This window comes from Drosophila willistoni, chromosome 3R, assembly GCF_018902025.1.
Source record: "Drosophila willistoni isolate 14030-0811.24 chromosome 3R, UCI_dwil_1.1, whole genome shotgun sequence".
Classification (NCBI taxonomy): domain Eukaryota; kingdom Metazoa; phylum Arthropoda; class Insecta; order Diptera; family Drosophilidae; genus Drosophila; species Drosophila willistoni.
The window spans coordinates 17,634,713-17,653,959 of NC_061086.1; the positions used below are offsets into that span (position 1 = coordinate 17,634,713).

The 19,247-nt window shown below is 36.2% G+C and overlaps 6 protein-coding genes across 7 annotated transcripts; 2 read left to right on the forward strand and 4 right to left on the reverse strand.

Moving 5' to 3' along the window:
- Window positions 1-4,160: 4,160 nt before the first annotated feature.
- Window positions 4,161-8,818, forward strand: LOC6647611 (prion-like-(Q/N-rich) domain-bearing protein 25). Its single transcript, XM_002070707.4, has 10 exons — window positions 4,161-4,224; window positions 5,084-5,391; window positions 5,445-5,562; window positions 5,627-6,268; window positions 7,186-7,305; window positions 7,376-7,495; window positions 7,556-7,966; window positions 8,036-8,167; window positions 8,235-8,387; window positions 8,451-8,818. Exons 1-10 carry the CDS (start codon window positions 4,164-4,166, stop codon window positions 8,549-8,551), a joined length of 2,166 nt encoding a protein of 721 aa, XP_002070743.1. The 5' UTR covers window positions 4,161-4,163; the 3' UTR covers window positions 8,552-8,818.
- Window positions 8,819-9,546: 728 nt separating this feature from the next.
- Window positions 9,547-10,420, reverse strand: LOC111519210. Its single transcript, XM_023178783.2, has 2 exons — window positions 10,326-10,420; window positions 9,547-10,252 (listed from the first exon to the last, which is right to left on the reverse strand). Exons 1-2 carry the CDS (start codon window positions 10,386-10,388, stop codon window positions 9,665-9,667), a joined length of 651 nt encoding a protein of 216 aa, XP_023034551.2. The 5' UTR covers window positions 10,389-10,420; the 3' UTR covers window positions 9,547-9,664.
- An 853-nt stretch (window positions 10,421-11,273) lies between these two features.
- Window positions 11,274-12,071, forward strand: LOC6647609. Of its 2 annotated transcripts, none has more exons than XM_002070705.4 (2): window positions 11,274-11,448; window positions 11,511-12,071. In XM_002070705.4, exons 1-2 carry the CDS (start codon window positions 11,402-11,404, stop codon window positions 11,923-11,925), a joined length of 462 nt encoding a protein of 153 aa, XP_002070741.2. In that variant the 5' UTR covers window positions 11,274-11,401; the 3' UTR covers window positions 11,926-12,071. The 2 variants fall into 2 exon arrangements, with proteins under 2 accessions (XP_002070741.2, XP_023034500.1); XM_023178732.2 differs by having other exon boundaries at window positions 11,276-11,448; window positions 11,505-12,071.
- Window positions 12,072-12,148: 77 nt separating this feature from the next.
- On the reverse strand, window positions 12,149-14,953 carry LOC6647608 (pre-rRNA-processing protein TSR1 homolog). Its single transcript, XM_002070704.4, has 4 exons — window positions 14,741-14,953; window positions 13,133-14,676; window positions 12,806-13,072; window positions 12,149-12,747 (listed from the first exon to the last, which is right to left on the reverse strand). Exons 1-4 carry the CDS (start codon window positions 14,844-14,846, stop codon window positions 12,244-12,246), a joined length of 2,421 nt encoding a protein of 806 aa, XP_002070740.1. The 5' UTR covers window positions 14,847-14,953; the 3' UTR covers window positions 12,149-12,243.
- Window positions 14,954-15,622: 669 nt separating this feature from the next.
- On the reverse strand, window positions 15,623-17,790 carry LOC6647607 (probable cytochrome P450 304a1). Its single transcript, XM_047009383.1, has 3 exons — window positions 17,364-17,790; window positions 16,179-17,035; window positions 15,623-16,118 (listed from the first exon to the last, which is right to left on the reverse strand). Exons 1-3 carry the CDS (start codon window positions 17,572-17,574, stop codon window positions 15,786-15,788), a joined length of 1,401 nt encoding a protein of 466 aa, XP_046865339.1. The 5' UTR covers window positions 17,575-17,790; the 3' UTR covers window positions 15,623-15,785.
- A 210-nt stretch (window positions 17,791-18,000) lies between these two features.
- LOC26529456 (kinetochore protein Spc25) lies at window positions 18,001-19,064 on the reverse strand. Its single transcript, XM_015177490.3, has 3 exons — window positions 18,816-19,064; window positions 18,529-18,745; window positions 18,001-18,433 (listed from the first exon to the last, which is right to left on the reverse strand). Exons 1-3 carry the CDS (start codon window positions 18,949-18,951, stop codon window positions 18,136-18,138), a joined length of 651 nt encoding a protein of 216 aa, XP_015032976.2. The 5' UTR covers window positions 18,952-19,064; the 3' UTR covers window positions 18,001-18,135.
- Between the last annotated feature and the right edge of the window lie 183 nt (window positions 19,065-19,247).

Genomic DNA, 19,247 nt, shown 5'->3' on the forward strand with positions numbered 1-19,247 from the left:
AGCAAAAATGAGTGAAATAAACCAGTGACAGTGTTTTACAATTAAAATGTTTATGATCCATACAATACAATTATTTTCAGTCATTTAATACAAATTCTGTTTAATAGGTATTGTACAATATTGATTATATATATATATTTGTGTGTGTGTGTTTGTGCGCTGAGAATTTGGTGTGAAATAAACCAAAGGTGGTCTTTGTCATGGAGGTCATCAGAATTGGTGAAAAGTCGCATAACTTAAAGTTCCCAAATGTTTGCAAACATATGAACGCATTTAAAATTTATAAACATTCGGGGGCTTCGCTTTGTGGGGAAACAATGATTTGAGGAAGTCTTTTTGTTAGAAGTATCAATTTTATATGAGTTCAAATGTAAGACTTGAAATCTTTTATGAATTATTTTCCTTACTTAAAATTACCTAATCCATTTTGCTTTTTCTGTCATGTTTTCTACGACTTTGAATATAGAAATCTCTAATCAATTGTTAGTCTTTATAATTGAAACCAAAAAATTATTAGCATTACTATAAGTTTAAAATTAAAAAGAGCAAATATCTGTATTTAAAGAAGGCTAGACATAGTCGTATTAACGGATAGGCAAAATTTCCCCAGAAGTATGCAACATTTAATAAGAGAATTTATTCATGTCATTTTGATAGATCTGCTTAACATTTTACATTCTTAGATCAGTTATTAAAAGTGGAAGTAACATTTAGTATAAAAAACTACGAAAATATTACAAAAAAATGATTTTATTTATTGTGAAATTCTGTAGATTCATGCCATAATCAAAAATTTGTGGTAAAAACATTATTTGAAATGTAGTTTAGAGTATTTTTTATGTCGTTGGGTTAAATAATGTTGTAGAGTATATAGCAAATTCGTCAACGCATTGAAAAATAAGGTTAGAGAACACAATTAGAAATATTGTTAGTTAGCCTTGTATTCGTCAAGTGGTTCGTCATTGGATAATTTTATTAGGCTAATGGCATGCAATATAATTATAAAGACATTATCTTGCTGAAGAATAGTTAAAGATTCTCTACAAAGATTAAGCATGACATATATGTACATAGGTATGGACAAATTAAAAATAAAAGAACTAGAAAAGACAATTTGAACTTATAAATTAAAGTGTTATTTCGATTGTCGACCCCATTACATATTATCCAACCTGGAACTAAAAGTAATGCCCATAATTCAAAGTTTTTTTTCTTCCAATACCAAAGTGAAATTTAGTCAATAATTGATGTGTTCTTGATTGAAATTAACAAATTGATTGCCTAAACAGTGGATGGACTAGTTTGAGCAAGTGAAATACATTCATTAATGAATGAAAAAATTCAAAATAAACGTGTAAAATATATTGGTCTATGAAAAATACCTTATTATGGAGAAAGCAACAATCTACGCATACTTGATTCATTGAGATAATGCCATAAAGGATACAAGGATACAATTACAATTTCATATACTTACTACCAGCAAGGACTATCAACCACTTCAAGTGCAACTACCTATAATAACTAGCAGACAAACAAATGTGAGTAAAATGTGTAGTCAAATGTTGTCACAAATGTTGGCTATACATATAATTGGCTACCTTTCCCCTTCTCTGTCCTTCTTGACGTCCGCCCACGACCAATAAGCATTTGTTGTGATCCCACGACAAAAGGTTAATGCCATCACTATTTATACCTAATCAAAAAAAAGGAGCTTGAATGATGCCTTCTCAAGGCGTATCCTTGCACTATCTAACATAATAATGCTCTAAACTTATGTATACTACATACATAAGATACATTATATGTATATAAGACATATGTATGTATGTATATATGTGGGGACATGTACATACATATATATCTATATGTATGTATTCCCTGCACCTGTCGCTGTACTATTTTTCTGTTTTTTTTTTGTTAATTTCATCGCGTGCGTGGCAAAGCATTTTTTATAACCACAAAATGTCCTTTAACGTAATGGTGTAAAGAGAAGAGAGAAAATGGAACTAAAAATGAAAAAAAAACACACAGAAAACAGAAAAAAATGACAGCAAAGAAACAAACAAAAAAAATATGTATGTATATATGTCTTGTACTATATACATACATGTGGGTAAATTGGGTAATTCCCCATATATTTACACAGAATTCCCAGTTATCCGGATTATCGATTTGGAAAGTAATACAGACACGTGCCATTACCATATACATATACATACATAGGTAGATCAACATTTTATAGGATAAATTTTGATTAACATTTGGAATATTTTTTTTTTTTTGGTTTTGTTGGAAACAGGTGACATTCATCTTGCCCCAGCGTTTTTCTTTTTCTAGGCCATCACACATACATGCACATGTATATTCAATAAACTATTTATATTTTGTGACCTTGCTCATGAAATGATTTCAAGGTTTTTCCATTGTCGTGACGATTGACGCCGTTTTGTTACACTATTTTTACCGCATAATTCATATTGAATTATAAATGTAGCGATTAGTAATTTACAAGCTCAATGGACTGACAATTTTGGATCAAGCTGACGACAGTCAGACAATGGTAAGCAACGGAAAATGGACAGAAGGTCACTCACAATGACCACCACCATCACCGAATGGACGCTACTTGGCCATTAGTAATTAAAAAGTCTTCAATTCACTTTTTTGTTCTTTTTTGTTGATTTCAAAATTGATTGGAAATTGTTCGATTTTGTTTTAAACATATTTAATTAAAGTTCACAAAACAATTTTCTTTTCAATATGAGAATTTTCTATTCGAAGTCAAAGGAATAATATTTTTTGAGGTTTAAATATTTAAATCATTTGTCTCAATCTGAAGCTTTGAACCGTCTTCGTATTTTGTAGAAGCATCTGGAGGAAAAGAAAAAACAACGAATACAATTAGTATTTTTATGGAAAATTCTATTAAACAGTTATTATTAGTTTTAATTATTTTAAACCATTGTAAATTTAGAAAAGAAATGACCCTAAGAAAAGAAATGACCTAAGGTTTGTGGCCAAAACCATCGCAATAAAATGACCAATTCAAAGCTTTAAATTAAAACATTATAATTAATTAATTAATTAATTAAACCCCATAAAACCAGACTTGAATAAAGTATAGTACGATCTCAAATCTTTTCTATCTGATATACACATATAGGGGTTTAACTTTGTTATAATAATCCTCTAGAATGTTAATTGTTTAGTTGGCATACCCTGCGTATACGTTTTTTCTCCAAATAAACGATTGAGCTATTAGAGCTCATTTTTCTACACTAACAATAAGATCAAATCGAAATACATCTTTTTGGATGAGTTAACACTAAAATATATAGAATCATTAATAAAATAAATTCTTATATGTATTTAACAATAACTAAATATTAACTAACAATAAGTATTAGAAACAAATGCCTTTTACTGATAGTCAAAATAGTCTATGCCAATCTCTTTTAGAGATGAATTGGTTAATTGTTAATATCGATAATTATAATTAAGGTCGTGTTGAAATAAAAAGCAGTATTAACCCTTTGGTTAAATGCCTAACCAATTTTTAGTTAATAAATTGTAAGCAAACCCGTAGAAAGACCATTTGTAAGTATATATTTTCCCAGTGAATAGTGAGTCATTAAATTAGCTGTAGAATTGGTTAATGGCAAACCGAAAAATGATTAACTCTTTACTACACTCAATAAATACATACCTAAATATATTTAACAGGTGGATGTAGGTGCCCAGGTGTTATATGGAGATAAAGTATAAATTGAACTCTTGTTAGCGATAAGTGCCGATTAGTAGAAAGAGCCACCTACATACATACTTGTGCCCATATGCCCAAATAGACGGAGAAATGTTTGATTAAGTATCCACTACTAAATGGCTAAACTTTGTGCAACCATAAAAATTCACTTTCCGTTAAGCGTTGCAAGCCAAGTTTAGGGATTTTCCGGTACCTGGCCAACAGTTATCGCTCATATAGAATGTCATGTTTCCATGGTAGCATATACATATGCAGATAAGATTAGTCTAATCAAACACTTGTTACATTTTGCTTAGAGCTACCGTTGGCCATCTGGATTGATATAGTTGGTTAGTTGCCAATTGACTTTGTATTCAAGCAGTTTAGAAACAGGAATCGAAAATAATATAAAAAGAAAATGTTAAATTTGAAAACGTTGCTGGCCCTTGTGGTCCTTTGTGCCATAGTTAAACCAAAAGGTATACCAAACAAAAAATAACAACAAAATTTTATTTACCTGAAACTTATTTGCGAGCAATGTCCGATAATTGAATTAAAGCCGTCGCCGTTTTCGACACCAAGGGATTGGCGGGGCAGGAGTGGGCTGCGGCTGCGGCCTATCAAATGGGTCAAATTGGAATACAAATAGTATAAAACGGCAGCAGTCATAACATTAAAGAAAACGAAGTAATTAGTGCAAACACAATCAAGGTCAAGTGCTTTGTCCTATTGACCCAAACCCTAGCCTACCGCCTAAGCCTAAGCCATTCCTCTGCCTCCCCCCTCGAACGCTTTTCTTAATAACTAACCAAAAACCACGATATCAACCGCTCCAAGGTCTTTTCGCATGCCACGGAAAATGGAAATTAAAGTGGAAAAGTGAGAAGAGAGAGAGAGAGAGAGAGCAAGTGAGTGAGAGCATTTTACTATTGTTGTCGGAGTCACAACTGTTTTGCATGGAAATTTCTATAGCTCATCCGGAAGTTGTTGGCGTATACGTAATAAATTTTACTCGGACACTTGCGTGCTACCGCTAAATATGCAGCAAAAAACAAAAAGAAGAAAACTTGAGAATAAAATTTTTGTTTTTTTTTTTCTACAATTTTTTTCTTTACCATTGCCATGTGTGGAGCTACGACTCAGATTGTCAAAGGTTTTGGAATCAATTTCAAATTGATTATGGTGAATTATAAAATGAATGAAGGTTACCTTTCACATTTTCTCCTTTTTTGTAAAGCATTTTAAGACACGCTATAAATATTTACATATATTTTCAACGCACAATTACTTGGGATATTAGAAAATTCAACATAGAAAAACTATTCTAATCATTTGTAGGCGACGGCGGCGTTTTGGCCGTCTTTTGGCCATGTGAAAGTCAAGAAGACTGCACAGCTGACGGCTCCATTTGTGATCCGGACTCAAGCCAGTGCACCTGCTCCACATTTGATACGGTCTTCTCGGAGAACTTTACGGAATGCCTGACGACGTCCCAAATTGGTGACACATGCAGCGATTCCGTTCAATGCAATCTTATGCCAACTGGAGCAAATTGTAAAGCGGGGCTCTGCGATTGCGCCGATGGCCAAACCTATTTGCGTGGCAAGTGTAGGCCATTAAATGGACTTGGCGAGTCCTGCGATAGGGTAAGCCAAACGGTAACCAACTTCTAGCCATCTTCTCATCACTTTAATTTAAGGACTTGGACTGCTATTTTGGTTACGATCGAGCTTCAGTGAGCTGTCAGGAAAACGTTTGCGCCTGTGCAAATGGCTATTATCACAGATATGGCAACATTTGTCGTCGCAAATCAATGGGTAAGTTGGGTCACCGAAGAATCTTTCATTACAATTACATATAATGCCAATTGGTTTTTGTTAGAAAAAAATGAAGCCTGCGTCGTGGATGAGGATTGTGATGCATTGGGGTCAAATGCCGCTTGCGTGAGCCTAATTTGCACCTATGAGGATGAGATAACCACACCTGGTGTCGATGAACCTGCCACCGATACGACTGAACCAAATAATACCGAGGAGACAGAAACAACAACAACAACAACAACCACATCATCATCATCATCTACAGCAGCGGCAACTGCACATCGTTCAGACACCTTCTCCTCCTCCTATCCAAGAATATTGCAAACCAAAGCCTTTGTTCATTCCCCGCCACCACCGCCTAAATATATTGATGCAAGCGCTCAGGTTTCATTATCACTCCAACTCCCATTGACCAATGGCGAAGCAGAGGGCCTGATTTCACCTCGTCGCCGTTCCCATGAAATCGCCGTCCAGACTAGCATCGAGAATTACGAACTGAAGGATTTGGAGCCACGTAGTGTGAGAAATGTTGGCACCACCACCACCACGGCCTCGACCAGCACCAGCAGCCGTCGCACCTCAACCAGAAATCTTAACCATCGACGACGATTGCCCGCCCTCTTGCACTTTGATGACGAAGATGTTAAAACCTATTCCACACTGGGTTCAAGCCGAGATGACGACGATGCCGATGAAAAAAAATGTAAGTACAAGAAACCAAGTTTCAGCTTTAGGCAATTTTAACAGATCCTTTGGGACAGAAACTTTAAGGCTAGTCGGTGGCTCAGTGTAGACCTTCAAAATCTACATACTATAAGGCTTAAGTAAATGTATACTAGAAATTTTCAGAAGGAGCTTCGTTTTTGATAAGCAGTCCTTTAAAATAAGATATCCCATTGCTCCCCTATTTCTTTTAACTTGGATATTGATATTGTGGATAGCCCTATCACTTAGATAGATAGATATATAGATAGATAGATAGATATATATTCTGTGAACTGACAATTCAACATCTAGAGAAACTAGACATTTTAATCATTCTATATCAAACATATCCAATTTTATTTGTGGAGCTTCTTGCCGCCTTAGAAATTCCTGAAGAATGTATTTGAAGAAATGGAACAGATATCTTTTAAGGAAGATATTTTTTGTAGGATTCTTTAGGGAGTTTCGAACTAGCTATCCTTATATGTATATTTATGTGTGAAATTGAGGAAGAAGGAACAGAATTGGTAAGACAAACTACATATTTTAGCTGAAAGACTGCAATTTTAATTCTGCCGACATAAAAGTCGGGGAAAAGTCTTTGGGGAATTCTTGTACATAGAAAGCATCATTTTTTCCCCTGCATGATTTAGATACCAGATAACAAATTTTTAAATCTAAGCCATGCATATAAAACTTTATTAATTTTATGAAGTTTTTGCCACATTTAACCCAAAGAAGTTTTGAAAATGGTTTTAAAATTGATCAAGTTTTGCCTCAGATTTGAACATGAAACCCTTTAAAGAGAGTTTTGCCCCTAAAAGGCATATATTTATACAGTATAGAATAACTACCAGATGTGCCATATACATATATGTGTTTCCAATGAATAATTAATATGTTTTATTTAAACAGATGGCAGCAGTTGTACAGACAATGGTAAATCTTGCAGTGGATTGCCCCACTCCATTTGCACCAACAAGATTTGCCTATGTCGTCAGGGTTACTATGCCAAGAATGGAAAATGCTTTGCAGGTTGGTACTACTACAAAGATAAGGAGGAGAAATTAGAGATTTTGTTTATCAATTTCAATTATTTTTATAGAGCTGGGTGAGATAGCGGAGAGTACAGATGAGTGTGAATACGAGTTCGATGACCTGTCCAAGACTTGTATATGCCAAAAGAACTATTTCTATGAACGCGATCTTCGTAACTGTAGAAAACGTAAGTAACAAATTATAACTGTTGGATCTTGCATGAATATATATTATATATCTTTTATAGCGATTCAGTATCATTTGTCCTGCACTTCGAACAGCCAATGTAGTCCGTTTGGGGCATCCTATTGCCATCCAGAGATACCTAGACGTTGCACCTGTGAGGAATATGCCATATATGATGCAATCAAACAACTATGCGAATATAAGGAGGGCCTGGGGGCTGAATGTGAATCGAATGATGGCTGTCCTGTGGATCACTCCGTTTGCTCAAATCGTTTGTGCGTCTGTCGGGAGAACTATATCGAAAAGGATGAGACCTGTGTGCCAGGCATTGATGCCGAGTGTTTGGAAGATGATGATTGTGTTGCCGACAATGCTGTTTGTAATACCAAGGAATCCGAGGATCTGGAAGCAACACGCTCATGCCAATGTCGAAAGGGATATGTGCACTTTAAGGATGAGTGCCTGAAAGAAGGTAAGTCAGCTTTGTTAGCTATATTCCTTTGTTTGTTTGAACATAATTAATCGTGTCTTGCTTCCACAGCTGAAGAACTGGACGACGAGTGTGTTGAGGACGAACAGTGTAAGCCCCTGTTGGCCACATGCAATAAGGATGGCAAATGTGCTTGCACGGATGAGCAGCACGAAAAGAACGGACGGTGTGAAACAAAGCGAGGTAAGTCTGTCAAAAAATACTTCATACCTCCGTCAATAGTCAATTATTGTTATAATGCCAATTACAGAACTGGGTGAATCATGCGACAAGGCTGTCGAATGCTTTGTGGAAAAGGATCCCGAGAATGTGGAGTGCCGAAATTCCGTCTGCCAGTGTAAAATTGGTTATCAGGCAAATACAGGACAGAATCAGTGTATACGTGTGATGCCCAATAAAAAAAGTAAGCAAAAGAATGTGGAATATTATGCGGAATTCACTTCACAACTTTCTCAATTATATACAGATTCTTCCGGCAGACCAAGCGCTCTTAAAATTATCACCTTTGCGCTGATTGGTTCCGCATTTTTGATCACTAGTGCTGCCATCAAGCAGGCCTATTATTAAAATGAGATCCTCCATGCGGGTCCAATCCTTTCCTGATAATGATGATTCTTGATGCCACGACGTACCTAGTCCTTACTGATAGGAATCAGTTTTTGTTTATACATATATATAAGTATATATGTTTACATAATTAATAATATCGTTGAAGCTAGTAGTATTAGCCAATTGTAAAATGATGTTTTTTGGGCCAAGTATAACCAAGCATTGGATTTCAAGTCCATGTACACAAAGTGAATATACTAAAAATCATAAATTTTAAGCTCATATTATAAGATTTTAAAGCAATATATATATAGCGATATATAATATATATATCGGGGACAAGTCAGTGAGAAATTTGCTTTTTAAAATACGGAATTAAAATTTAAGTTAAAAACATTTACTGCTTCTTAGTGAGCTAAAGCAATCAGTTTATGAACAAATTGTAAAATATATTCTATATATAAATCATAAATATATAAACATACATATATAAATATACATAAAGATGCTAATAAATAAGGCTAAAGCAAATCCACTTAAATTTGCTTATATTAAGATAATTAGAGAATAGAATAGTTAAATTCTTCTTAAGATTTTTAAAGATTTTGATGGTTCTGATCTTTTTTTTCAAGGATAATTAGGCATGCATTGTAAGTATTGTTTGGATTCAACGAGATCGTGTGACTGTATCATAAAGCTCCCATATAAACGATTGGTCAAAAATTAAGATCAATTACTTTTGCTTGTTCTTGAACGATTCTTCAATTTAATACACTTTTAGGCGGAAATTTATTAAGATCAGATTACTATATCATGTAGTTCTAATAAGATATACATATATGTCGAGATTTGAGTTTAACCATTTTGCTTGTTATTATTCTGATTATTATCCTTTTTATGAATACTTATTTAAGTATTAAATAGTGCAATTTTTAGTAATTTTGTGAAAAGTATTATTATTGTTTTGATTATTTAAAAGAAAAACAAATTTAAAAGTTAAACTTTTAGTTGGTAGTATATATTTATGGAGCTGTATAGAAGCTCATTCAAAAAAGCTAAATTTGCAAAATTTTTTAAATCGATTCAAAACATATTGACAGTAAAATCCATCAGTTAAAAATCCAAAAGTTTCTATATAGCTGCAGTGCAGTTTTTGATATTGGATGGGAATTCCTGGAAACTGACTTTAACTTTGTCAGTGGCGTCGACAAAACACTTATTCGTATCTGAGGGCAATTTTTGAATCTGTTTCAGTGTAGACTTAATTTGTCTGCGTAGTTTTAGAATTGTCTTCACTAGTTGAATGAAACATTTTTTGGTCGTCGATTTTTCACCATCAGTTTCATCATCATAGTTGGCATTATCACAGACATTTGAATTCAGATGAATTATATCATTGCATGTGGAGATAATGCTTTTGCATGATTGTACGATTTTGGCTACACTTTTTGGGACTTCCACCCCGCAAGCATCGACGGCATCAACATATTTGGTGGCTGCATCCAAAACCTCGACAACAGCTTTAATCGTGCAATTAACACCACGCAAAGTTTTCAATGCCTTCTTTAGAATACGGCGGAAACCTCTGAAAATTCCAAATTCATCAATTTCCATATAATCGCCATCAAGTTCAGCAGTTAGTAAATCCAGTTCTAAATCCAAATCATCAAAGTTAAGAGAATCGACAAGATCCTTCTCATTAGAGGCAATAGAGTTGGCCTTGTTTATAAAAGAAATCCATATATATATATAATTTGGCATTTAAAAGTATTCAAAAGTATCTTATACTCACATTCGTGCTGAGCAAACAACTGCCAGTTGCCAAGACTAAAAGACATAAGGTTACTACTTTCATATTGTACACAATTTGAATTACTTTTTAAGTACTGTCTAGCCTGATGCCAGTATTCCGCTTTTATAGCTTTTTCTTATCACCGAGTGTCAAGTGTCCTCAAATCTGTTTTCATTTGTACTCAAAATTCACCAATTATAGATTACTTTTTAGGTGTTTGATATGAGCATTTATGTAAGTATGTAGGTAAATACATAATTAAAATTTTTTTCCCAATCTGATATTTGATACTCTAAGGCACGTTTTTTTTATTATATTTTATTTAGTAACACCAAATTCTGATCAGTTTCTAAGGCAGACAGAGAGCCAAGTTCAAGAAGAACTAATGATAAGATTCATTCGTGTATGATTCCCTTAATATTCCCTTCAGGGTTTCTTAAAATTCCTTTTATTCCGAACACTTAACTATAAGAAATGAATCGAAAAAAAAGGGGGAATGGTCATAATTTCTCCCTCTTGATATATAATTCCACCACCGACATATTTTCTTAAAAACCTTTAATTCAACCTAAAAGAAATATTAATTGAACCAAGACGGAACCGAACAAGAAGAGACTAACCCCAAAATTGTAAGAATTAACACAAATATGCCAGAGCAATTTGATCATAATACAACGTATTCGAAAAAGCAAAAGTAGATTTTCAAAATAATAGCAATAATTCCAAATATCGATGGGAATTATGAGGGTAAATAAACTACATATTAATACACTCCCCATCAATTTAGATTCGTGTTTCTTATTGATAAGCCCCAAAGAGGCCAATTCCTTTTTCTTTACACCAAATGACTTTATTTTCAAGGCTCACTAGATGACATGAAAATTTGAAAGTCTATGCAGTGACATTTGAAATTTATTAATGCATAGTAAACTTCTAGCTCATTGTCAAGTTATACTCGAGAATATTGTCAAGGCATTCAGTCATAAATACAATTTTAAACATTAAATACATTTATTTTGGACGGTTAAGATAAAGTTACTGAATTACAAATATTTCTGTAAATTTGTAGTCCAAAAATGTCGTGCTATTGCAATACTTTTGGTTGGGATCCCAGTATTAATGTGTAAGTGACTCTTTTATTATGCTGAGAACTCGATTTGGCTAAGATTAAGAATTAAGATTTAGACAAACTGCGGTAGAGACTGACGACACTAAAATGGCTCGGTACACTTCAGCTGAATTGGCCGCTTGTCGTGCCGAGAACTTGCACCTGAAGCAGAAGCTAATTGAATACGAGGCCACCATAAGAAATCTGGAATGTATGGTCACTTCCATAGCCGATAAGCAGCAACAGATTCTGATTGAGTTGCGTGAGGAGAATCGCATATCACCCATAATGTTCGCTCATCCGGGTCCCAATATGCCCGATCTGGAGAATGACGATGGTGAAATGGGTGACGACGAGGGCGATGACGAGATTCTATCGCAATCGTCTGCATTGCCCTCAGATATAGAGCTGACTTCAGATTCTGATGACGATGATGAGCTTCAAGTTGAGTTGGAGGAACATAGCTCAGATGCCGACAGTGAATTGAATTAAATAGAATTTAAAATTTTGTTAAAACCATTAAGCCTTAATTAAATGTCTTAATGATTGTCCACTCTTTTCACATCCATTCGTTCACAAGATGATAGTTAATGAACAATGGATTAGAAAAATGGATTTTCATTGGTTTTAAATTGCAATAACTGCTTAATGAATTTGTTTAACAGAGGGAATTGATGGCAAGTGACATAAAAGTTACCCAAACAAAGACATTTCATTATAAATCATACCCAACTTTTACTATACATATTTCTATATAATCAGGTAATATTATTTTTTGTTGTTTTTGTGTAAATAGAATAACTAATTCCATTAGACATCCATGTCCATTGTTAAACTATTCTTTCTTGACAGATGTTGACGTTCATGTTCGGCTGACCTTACTAGACATTCTTCGTACGTCCATTTGGGGAAGACACGTTTATATAGATACATAAATGCTGTATCGTATGATTTTAATTGGCCATCAAAATAGCATTTCATATGGCCATGTGTGCCCAACGATTCCTTAATGTGTCCCAAACGTCCGCATTTGGTGCGTAGTTTGACAGGCTTAAAGTATTCAACATCTTCCTTATAGAAGAACATATAACGTATGGTCGCGGATTTGCGATTAATACGCATGGGATGACCACTAAGGACAACACGTTTCAGTACTATGCGATCCGGATTGCATGAGAGCAGGCGTCCACGAGCCACCAAAGCTAAACTCGAATCGGGATTTACTTTGAAAGCCAAAACAGCCGAAGGTGGAAACTGTATGGGTGCATAGAAAGTGGCGCAGAGTGTTTCATGCGGACGGAAAAAGCGCTCGAACTGGAAAATATTAATTATGAAAAGATTGAATTTTCGTTTAAGTTTACATTTTGCTTACTTTATGTTTATCGCCATTTGTATGTTGACTATAGATGGGATTCACGACAAATCGCCGATAGCCACACTGAACAATTAACTGCTCTTTGGATTTCAGAGGCACTTCCGAGTCTGGCATACGTTGGAGTACCACATTCATTACGCACATCTGATGTTCATGGGGTAACATTCCATAGACTATAATGGTATCCAATAGACGGGCAGATTGGAATGCATTCCAACGGCTATGTGGCACATTGATCACATGCAAAGTGACATAGAGACCAGGCTAAGAGGACAAAATAGTTTAATAAATATATGAAAATCTCGAATTTCAATATATAGCCACCTGTATGCCATCAAATTCCTTCGACTCAGCGAGAATTCTTCGTTTGGTGCGATCGAAATTCTGAAATTGATAGATTCGGGCATAATCGCTGGGTAAATTCTCTTTGGTATCCCAGGGAGAAGTTCGAAATGATTCTAGGCCACGATATTTCTGGAATCTCTCATGAGCGGGCACATCCAGGGGAGTGTCGATTTCATCGGGCCACAATTGATCCGTGCGTGCCTGTTGCAGTTGTTTCAATGTCTCGCGCTCCTCTTGGAAATCCATTTGCTGATCGTATTTTTCGTCATTCACCGCTGCTTCTGAGGCCACAGAAACGCTATCCAGATACTCTTCGGTTTCCGAATCGTGTTTCTCATGTTCATCCTCAAAGGATTTGTTGTCGCATGACATGAAATCTTCATTATCCTCTTCATCATCATCATCATCATCGTCGTCGCTCATATCGTCATCATCTGCAACTTCCTCGACTTCTGGTATCCACGCAGCTTGGTAATCACTGTATCCTTTGGGTACTCGCTTAATAAGTTTCATTTTCTTGGTCTCCTGCTTGGAGGCCTCAATTTCTTCTTCAGTGGGCCAAGTTTGTTCGGCATCCATGGGATCAGGAATATTTTCACTTTGCAGTGATGTCTGCTTGACAGGATCACTGCGTGCTAATACACTGACTTCAGCAAGTTCACCATCACGGGACTTATCCAGTTTATAGGGATCTGGTGTGCCCACCACTTGACCCAATTGAAAATCACCCAGACCAGGTATATGAACGAGGCCATTGACATCCAAGGATTGACCACGCAAAAAACCAGTGATCTCCAATGTGCCGAAATCTTCATCGGAATTTCGTTTAAACTCTACAATTTCACCAAATAGATGAGGCCGATTGGCAACATTATGAAGTGTTCGCTTCTTCTGGCCACCAATGCGTCGCATAACATTCAATCCTTCGCTGGACGTATCCAATTTCATGAGCTTTTCCTCGGGTAATAACTTCGAAATGAATTTTTGAGCCGCCTGCTTTGCCTGTGTCCTTCGGTTGGGATTCAGTGACTCCAAGTCCATGAGGGCTACCACTGGAGTAGGTATACCTTGGGCGGAAATCATATTAAAAATACGATGACCCCAGCGATCGAAAATCTCGTCATCGCCAAAGGCAGCGGATGTCAATAAAACTGCTGTATCGCACACCTTTAGGTGATCCAAGACAATTAACTCGTTTCCTCGGCCAACTGGCGGCACAACAAAGGCAAACCGTTGCTTAAATCGAGGCAAATTGATGTAAGTGATGCCGCTCGGGGAGTTCTCCACTACCAATTCGCTGTCACAGCCCATCAGAATGTTCAAGGCGGAGCGCGCATCAATCTGTCCATGCATAGGAAGCAGGCAAACCAGATGTGGAGCCGTGTTTTGGCCACCCAGTTTACGCTTTTCCTCCAGCACATCGTTACGCTTGTTTTTTCTCAGCTGATTGAGTTGATTACGCCGCTGATCCTTGCTCTGCTGCTGTCTATGCCTATGCGAAATCGCCTTGAGACCTACTTTGCCTGTGAAGTATAAGAAATGTTATGATTTTTCTTTTGGTTCGACACTTGTCCCTTGGAGTCTTACCTTTCAGTGCTTTGTCAATGGCACCTTTGGAGCGATGCCTTCCCGTTTTGTGGGCCTTGTTGGTTTGCTTTAACGGCCCAGGCCGATGAAAAGCATGATCTGCCATAATTTGAGCAACAATACAATAATTTTTAACAATTTTTTAGCTCAATATGCGGTTGTTATTCTCCTTCCTCCGTGTTACCAAGAGCACATGTTTCCATCAGTGTTGACAATTTAGCTTGAACATGTCCATATCTAGCTATACTTGAAGCCGAAAATTTATTAAAGAGCTGCTTCTATATTTTACTCACTTGGTGGTATTAGACAATTTAGTATCACAAAAATAACATAATTAGGCACCGTTTTGTAAATACGTATGATCAAACAAAACATTTATAATAAAAACTCAATGAATTTTATATAAATATGTAAACTTTATTGTAAATTCGGCGGCAGCGCATTTGCCATCACTGAGAAACTCAAATTGAGCTAAAAGAAGTTGCCAGATGTATTGTTTTAATTTAAATTTAAAACTGGAATTGCGCTAGTAAGGAAATTAGTTTTAAAAACTGTTAAAGTGATGTAACAACATATATGAGCATGTCGTCTAAATGTAAAGTACTACAACTTGCTTTATAAGCGGTTCTTTTTCAGATCTTTTAAGCTTTGTTGATCACGTATGAGCGATGTTATATATTGATGATAAGAAGAGTAGGCCGGAGAATACACCCGGTACAATTTCTTTTTTTGCCAGCGTAATCAGTCAATTGACACATATAGTTTATCTTAATCTAATCTCTTAACGGATTCCAGGTAGCAAGTTCAATTGCTTCAATCCTTAAAAAAACTTTCCAATAATCAAATGCACCTTGATAAACAAAAACCTGAATTGAAACTTTTAAAGCATATACAATATGTATAATAATGATGATAACAGCAAAACTTACTTTCTAATCATCAAAAATGCCTTTATATACTATAAAATTACTAAATTGCAAAGATGTTGAGTATGTTGAGAGAATTCATATGGATTAATATACATTTATCATTATTCAGCCAATCCTCAATGCTGACGCTCTTCAAGCTGAACCCAAAAATCAGGAGGTGTGATAATTAAACCATTAAGATTCTTTGATAGATCCGGTAACTGATCGCCAGGAGCCAGAGTAAAGTTAAAGTGTTGGCACATGGCTGCAGTCATCAGGAAAAGCATATTTCGGGCAAAGGTTTCACCCGCACAGAGACGCTTGCCGGCCCCAAATGGAAATGATACATCAAGCTTGAGACAGAGTTTTCCCTGCTCATCGAGAAAACGTTCAGGACGAAATTCTTGGGGATCAGACCAAATTCGAGAATCCGTATGGTAAGCATATAGACTTGGAATAACAATTGTATCCTAAAAATAATAAAATTGAAAAAAGACGACAAGACAAAAAATTGATAATATCCTTTTTACCTTGGGAATGCGATGACCCATCAGTTCGGTGTCCACAAGTGCCTTGTGGGGCACATCAGAAGGAACTAGTGTCTCGATGCGCAAGCCCTCACGTATGGTAGCCTCTGTATAAGGCATATTTTTGCGATCCTCGAGTGTGGGTAAGCGTCCGCATCCGACAACTTCATCAACTTCTTCCTGCATGCGCTTCATTACTTCGGGATATAGCATTAAGTATTGCACTAAAAATGAAAGTTGTACACCCACAGCCGTAAAGGCCGGAAATGAAAAGTCAATGAGACCCATTATAAATTGCTCTCGATTGAATCCATTGCATGAACATTTCTTCATTTCTGTTATATAGAGATCCAGAAAGTTACGTTCACATGACTCGTCATACGTATCGATATGATGATCAATAAATTCCTCAAAATATTTGTAGATAAACTTATTTGCCTCATTTAACTTCCTGAAGCCACTCGATTCGGGCCAAATATAGCGTATCCAGGGTACAATGCTCAATAGTCGACCATAATCATCACCATTACGCTGGAATTGCATGCCCAATTGGATGAGGCGAACCAGTTTTGCCATATCAGAACGCGGCAGACGTTCATTGTACATAATATGAAAGACACTATTCGCTGAGAATGGATTGAATAGCAGCGGCAACTGGACACGATAGCCTCCTGGCTTTACCAATTGATGCTCGTGTTCATAACGAGGACCATTCCGTATGAGATCCAACATATCCGTTATTTGTTCCTTGATCACCAGCTCCAGTTCATTGAAACGACGTCCAAAACCAAAATCGCGCAAATAGCGAAGAATGAAACGACGTTGTTCCTTCCAAAGTAAACCCTCCTGAAAGAAAATGCCTATCCCAAACAAAAACAAATTAAACAAAAAAAAGGGACTTTTCTCTTAATGCTACCAGCTACTAAAAAAAAAAACCAAAAACAATAACAAACAAAGCTGATAAGCTGTCTCAATTAAAGCTCTTCAAAACTTATCAAAATCGAGCCGATCGTTAATTGATAATCATATAACGATTCGGAACAGCTGTGAAGGCTTTATCATTGGAAAGCTTGCAGTGATTAGAACTAGTCTTCTTAATAGATTATATGCTATTAATAGTTAATAACACTAATTAAAAACTGACCCCATTGTGTAGATAATTAGAAGAGGAAGTGTTCTAGGTCTTACCTCTAACCTCGTAGCAGGGATCACGCATGGCGGCCACAAACAAAGCTGGACGCCCATCGAATGCTTGATTAGTCAAGACTTCGCGAACACCCTCACCGCTATGGACAACGGCAACAGGAAATTTGCCCACATACAAACCGATAATATCTGACTTGTACCATTTGCTAAAGGTCAGGGCGGCCTTATGCAGATATTTGAAATTGATTAGCATTAGGAAGAGATAGCTGCCAAAGATCGGGATGCGTGGCGGACCTGCGGAAACACAAATCCTTTATACTTAATGCCAAATCCAAATGTTTGATGTCCTTTAAGACTGACCCGGAGGAAAGCCATCAGGTCGAAAGAAAACATATCTATATGCTAAATATAGGAATATGATGGCACAAATGGCAAACAGCAGTTCGGTGAGCTTTTCGTATGCGTTGCGCTGAAAATCCAGACACCTAATGAACCGATCGATGGCGAAGCGGACAGTTTTTGTAGAAACCGCTTGACCGATAGCTGCTGCTGCTGCATACATACATATAAAGAAATAAAGGCGCGATGCGAATTAATAATAATATATGTAGAAACAAATAATAAAAGCACACGACACTTGAAAGTACATATCGCTTTTAACACTAGACATCTTTTTTTTTTTTTTGTTTATTTATTTGGGTTGTTTTTCTACTATTATTGTAGTTATTTTACTTTGGATTCGATTCCTTATCGCCCTTTGGCTGGTGACCTACCAAAACAGGAAAGCATTGTGAAATACCCAAAAAAAATGGCTTCATTTTGTGTTAGTGGGCGAGGTAAGATCAATTTCAATTATCGAACTTTCAGCAACGTGTGCTTTTCGAGAAGACTCCACGCTATCTTCCACTTCAGGGCCAGCTGTGAGTAGGTTAAGCCATTTATTAGGATTGCAATTGCCACATCCTTTTAGAATTTCCAAAAATTCCCCATTGGCTGCTGCTGGATAATTGAAGGGTATACATTTGTCTTCCACCATGATGACACCTTTCTCACGATCGGGCATTGCCCCATGATTGATATATATGCCAGTTGTCTCCTTTAATGTGTGCATGCTGTGTGTCCGAGTACAAAAACAAAGCGCACGTGCCGTATTTAATAATGCATTAATGGGTCAAGATTCTGTATCATTTATTTGTCTGCTGCTCACCATTCCAAAAGCTCGTTATTGTGTTGCCTCACTGTTGACTTTCTCTGTTCCAAAAGATTTCTTTTACTTGCATTGCTTTTTCTTGCGGCATCAAGAGTCGCTTGGACATGAACCAGGAAGGACTCGCGATCTTCGACTTCGCTTTTGCGTTCGCCCACAACGTGAGCCAGTTTTTCAATTTCTTGTTTCTGTTTCATTACAGCCCCTTTGGCGTTTACTGTAAAGGGAAAATATAATTAACAATTTATTTAAAACAGATTTGGCGTCGGTTTGAAGAATTCTCATACAATATCGCTGGTGGATTTTTGCGCTTCTTTTGCCCAATTCCGTCTCTCTTATTTCAATTTGGATTTCATTCCTTACTAAACTCTGTATGCGTTCATAATAGTTGTGATTATTTGTTGCATTCAAAGTAGGTTCCATGGTGTAATTGGAGTATGCAAATAGTTTTATTTAGGTTTATTGTTTTTAATTATTTGCGCGTTCTTTTTCAGCCTAAACTCGGCCTAACAGCATCATTTGCGACCACTGTTAAATTTATGCTAACAGCATGTTAACTAACCGCGAATTATTTGAAACTGAATCAGTTCATTTGCAGTTGTTGTGCTTTCATTTAAAGTGCTTAATAATTAAATATTTATGTGAATTTTGCGAATGTAATACAGCAGTATTCTTAATTAAATTTTAAGGTAAGATACATTTACATAAAAAAATAAGTA

What these genes read in the sequence shown, in the direction of transcription:
- LOC111519210 (XM_023178783.2), bottom strand. Translation starts at nt 10,388, where the DNA reads ATGAAAGTAGTAACCTTATGTCTTTTAGTCTTGGCAACTGGCAGTTGT. An exon ending in GTTGTTTGCTCAGCACGAAT is followed by an intron (nt 10,253 to 10,325) that starts GTGAGTATAAGA and finishes TTTATAAACAAG; the next exon opens with GCCAACTCTATTGCCTCTAA.
- LOC6647611 (XM_002070707.4), top strand. Translation starts at nt 4,164, where the DNA reads ATGTTAAATTTGAAAACGTTGCTGGCCCTTGTGGTCCTTTGTGCCATA. An exon ending in TCTTCGTAACTGTAGAAAAC is followed by an intron (nt 7,496 to 7,555) that starts GTAAGTAACAAA and finishes TATCTTTTATAG; the next exon opens with CGATTCAGTATCATTTGTCC. An exon ending in TGTGATGCCCAATAAAAAAA is followed by an intron (nt 8,388 to 8,450) that starts GTAAGCAAAAGA and finishes AATTATATACAG; the next exon opens with ATTCTTCCGGCAGACCAAGC.
- LOC6647608 (XM_002070704.4), bottom strand. Translation starts at nt 14,846, where the DNA reads ATGGCAGATCATGCTTTTCATCGGCCTGGGCCGTTAAAGCAAACCAAC. An exon ending in CATTGACAAAGCACTGAAAG is followed by an intron (nt 14,677 to 14,740) that starts GTAAGACTCCAA and finishes TATACTTCACAG; the next exon opens with GCAAAGTAGGTCTCAAGGCG. An exon ending in CAAATGGCGATAAACATAAA is followed by an intron (nt 12,748 to 12,805) that starts GTAAGCAAAATG and finishes AATATTTTCCAG; the next exon opens with TTCGAGCGCTTTTTCCGTCC.
- LOC6647607 (XM_047009383.1), bottom strand. Translation starts at nt 17,574, where the DNA reads ATGCTAATCAATTTCAAATATCTGCATAAGGCCGCCCTGACCTTTAGC. An exon ending in TCCCTGCTACGAGGTTAGAG is followed by an intron (nt 17,036 to 17,363) that starts GTAAGACCTAGA and finishes TGTTTGGGATAG; the next exon opens with GCATTTTCTTTCAGGAGGGT. An exon ending in TGGGTCATCGCATTCCCAAG is followed by an intron (nt 16,119 to 16,178) that starts GTAAAAAGGATA and finishes TATTATTTTTAG; the next exon opens with GATACAATTGTTATTCCAAG.
- LOC6647609 (XM_023178732.2), top strand. Translation starts at nt 11,402, where the DNA reads ATGTCGTGCTATTGCAATACTTTTGGTTGGGATCCCAGTATTAATGT. An exon ending in TGGGATCCCAGTATTAATGT is followed by an intron (nt 11,449 to 11,504) that starts GTAAGTGACTCT and finishes TTAAGAATTAAG; the next exon opens with ATTTAGACAAACTGCGGTAG.
- LOC26529456 (XM_015177490.3), bottom strand. Translation starts at nt 18,951, where the DNA reads ATGGAACCTACTTTGAATGCAACAAATAATCACAACTATTATGAACGC. An exon ending in AAAAATCCACCAGCGATATT is followed by an intron (nt 18,746 to 18,815) that starts GTATGAGAATTC and finishes TTCCCTTTACAG; the next exon opens with TAAACGCCAAAGGGGCTGTA. An exon ending in AATAACGAGCTTTTGGAATG is followed by an intron (nt 18,434 to 18,528) that starts GTGAGCAGCAGA and finishes TCGGACACACAG; the next exon opens with CATGCACACATTAAAGGAGA.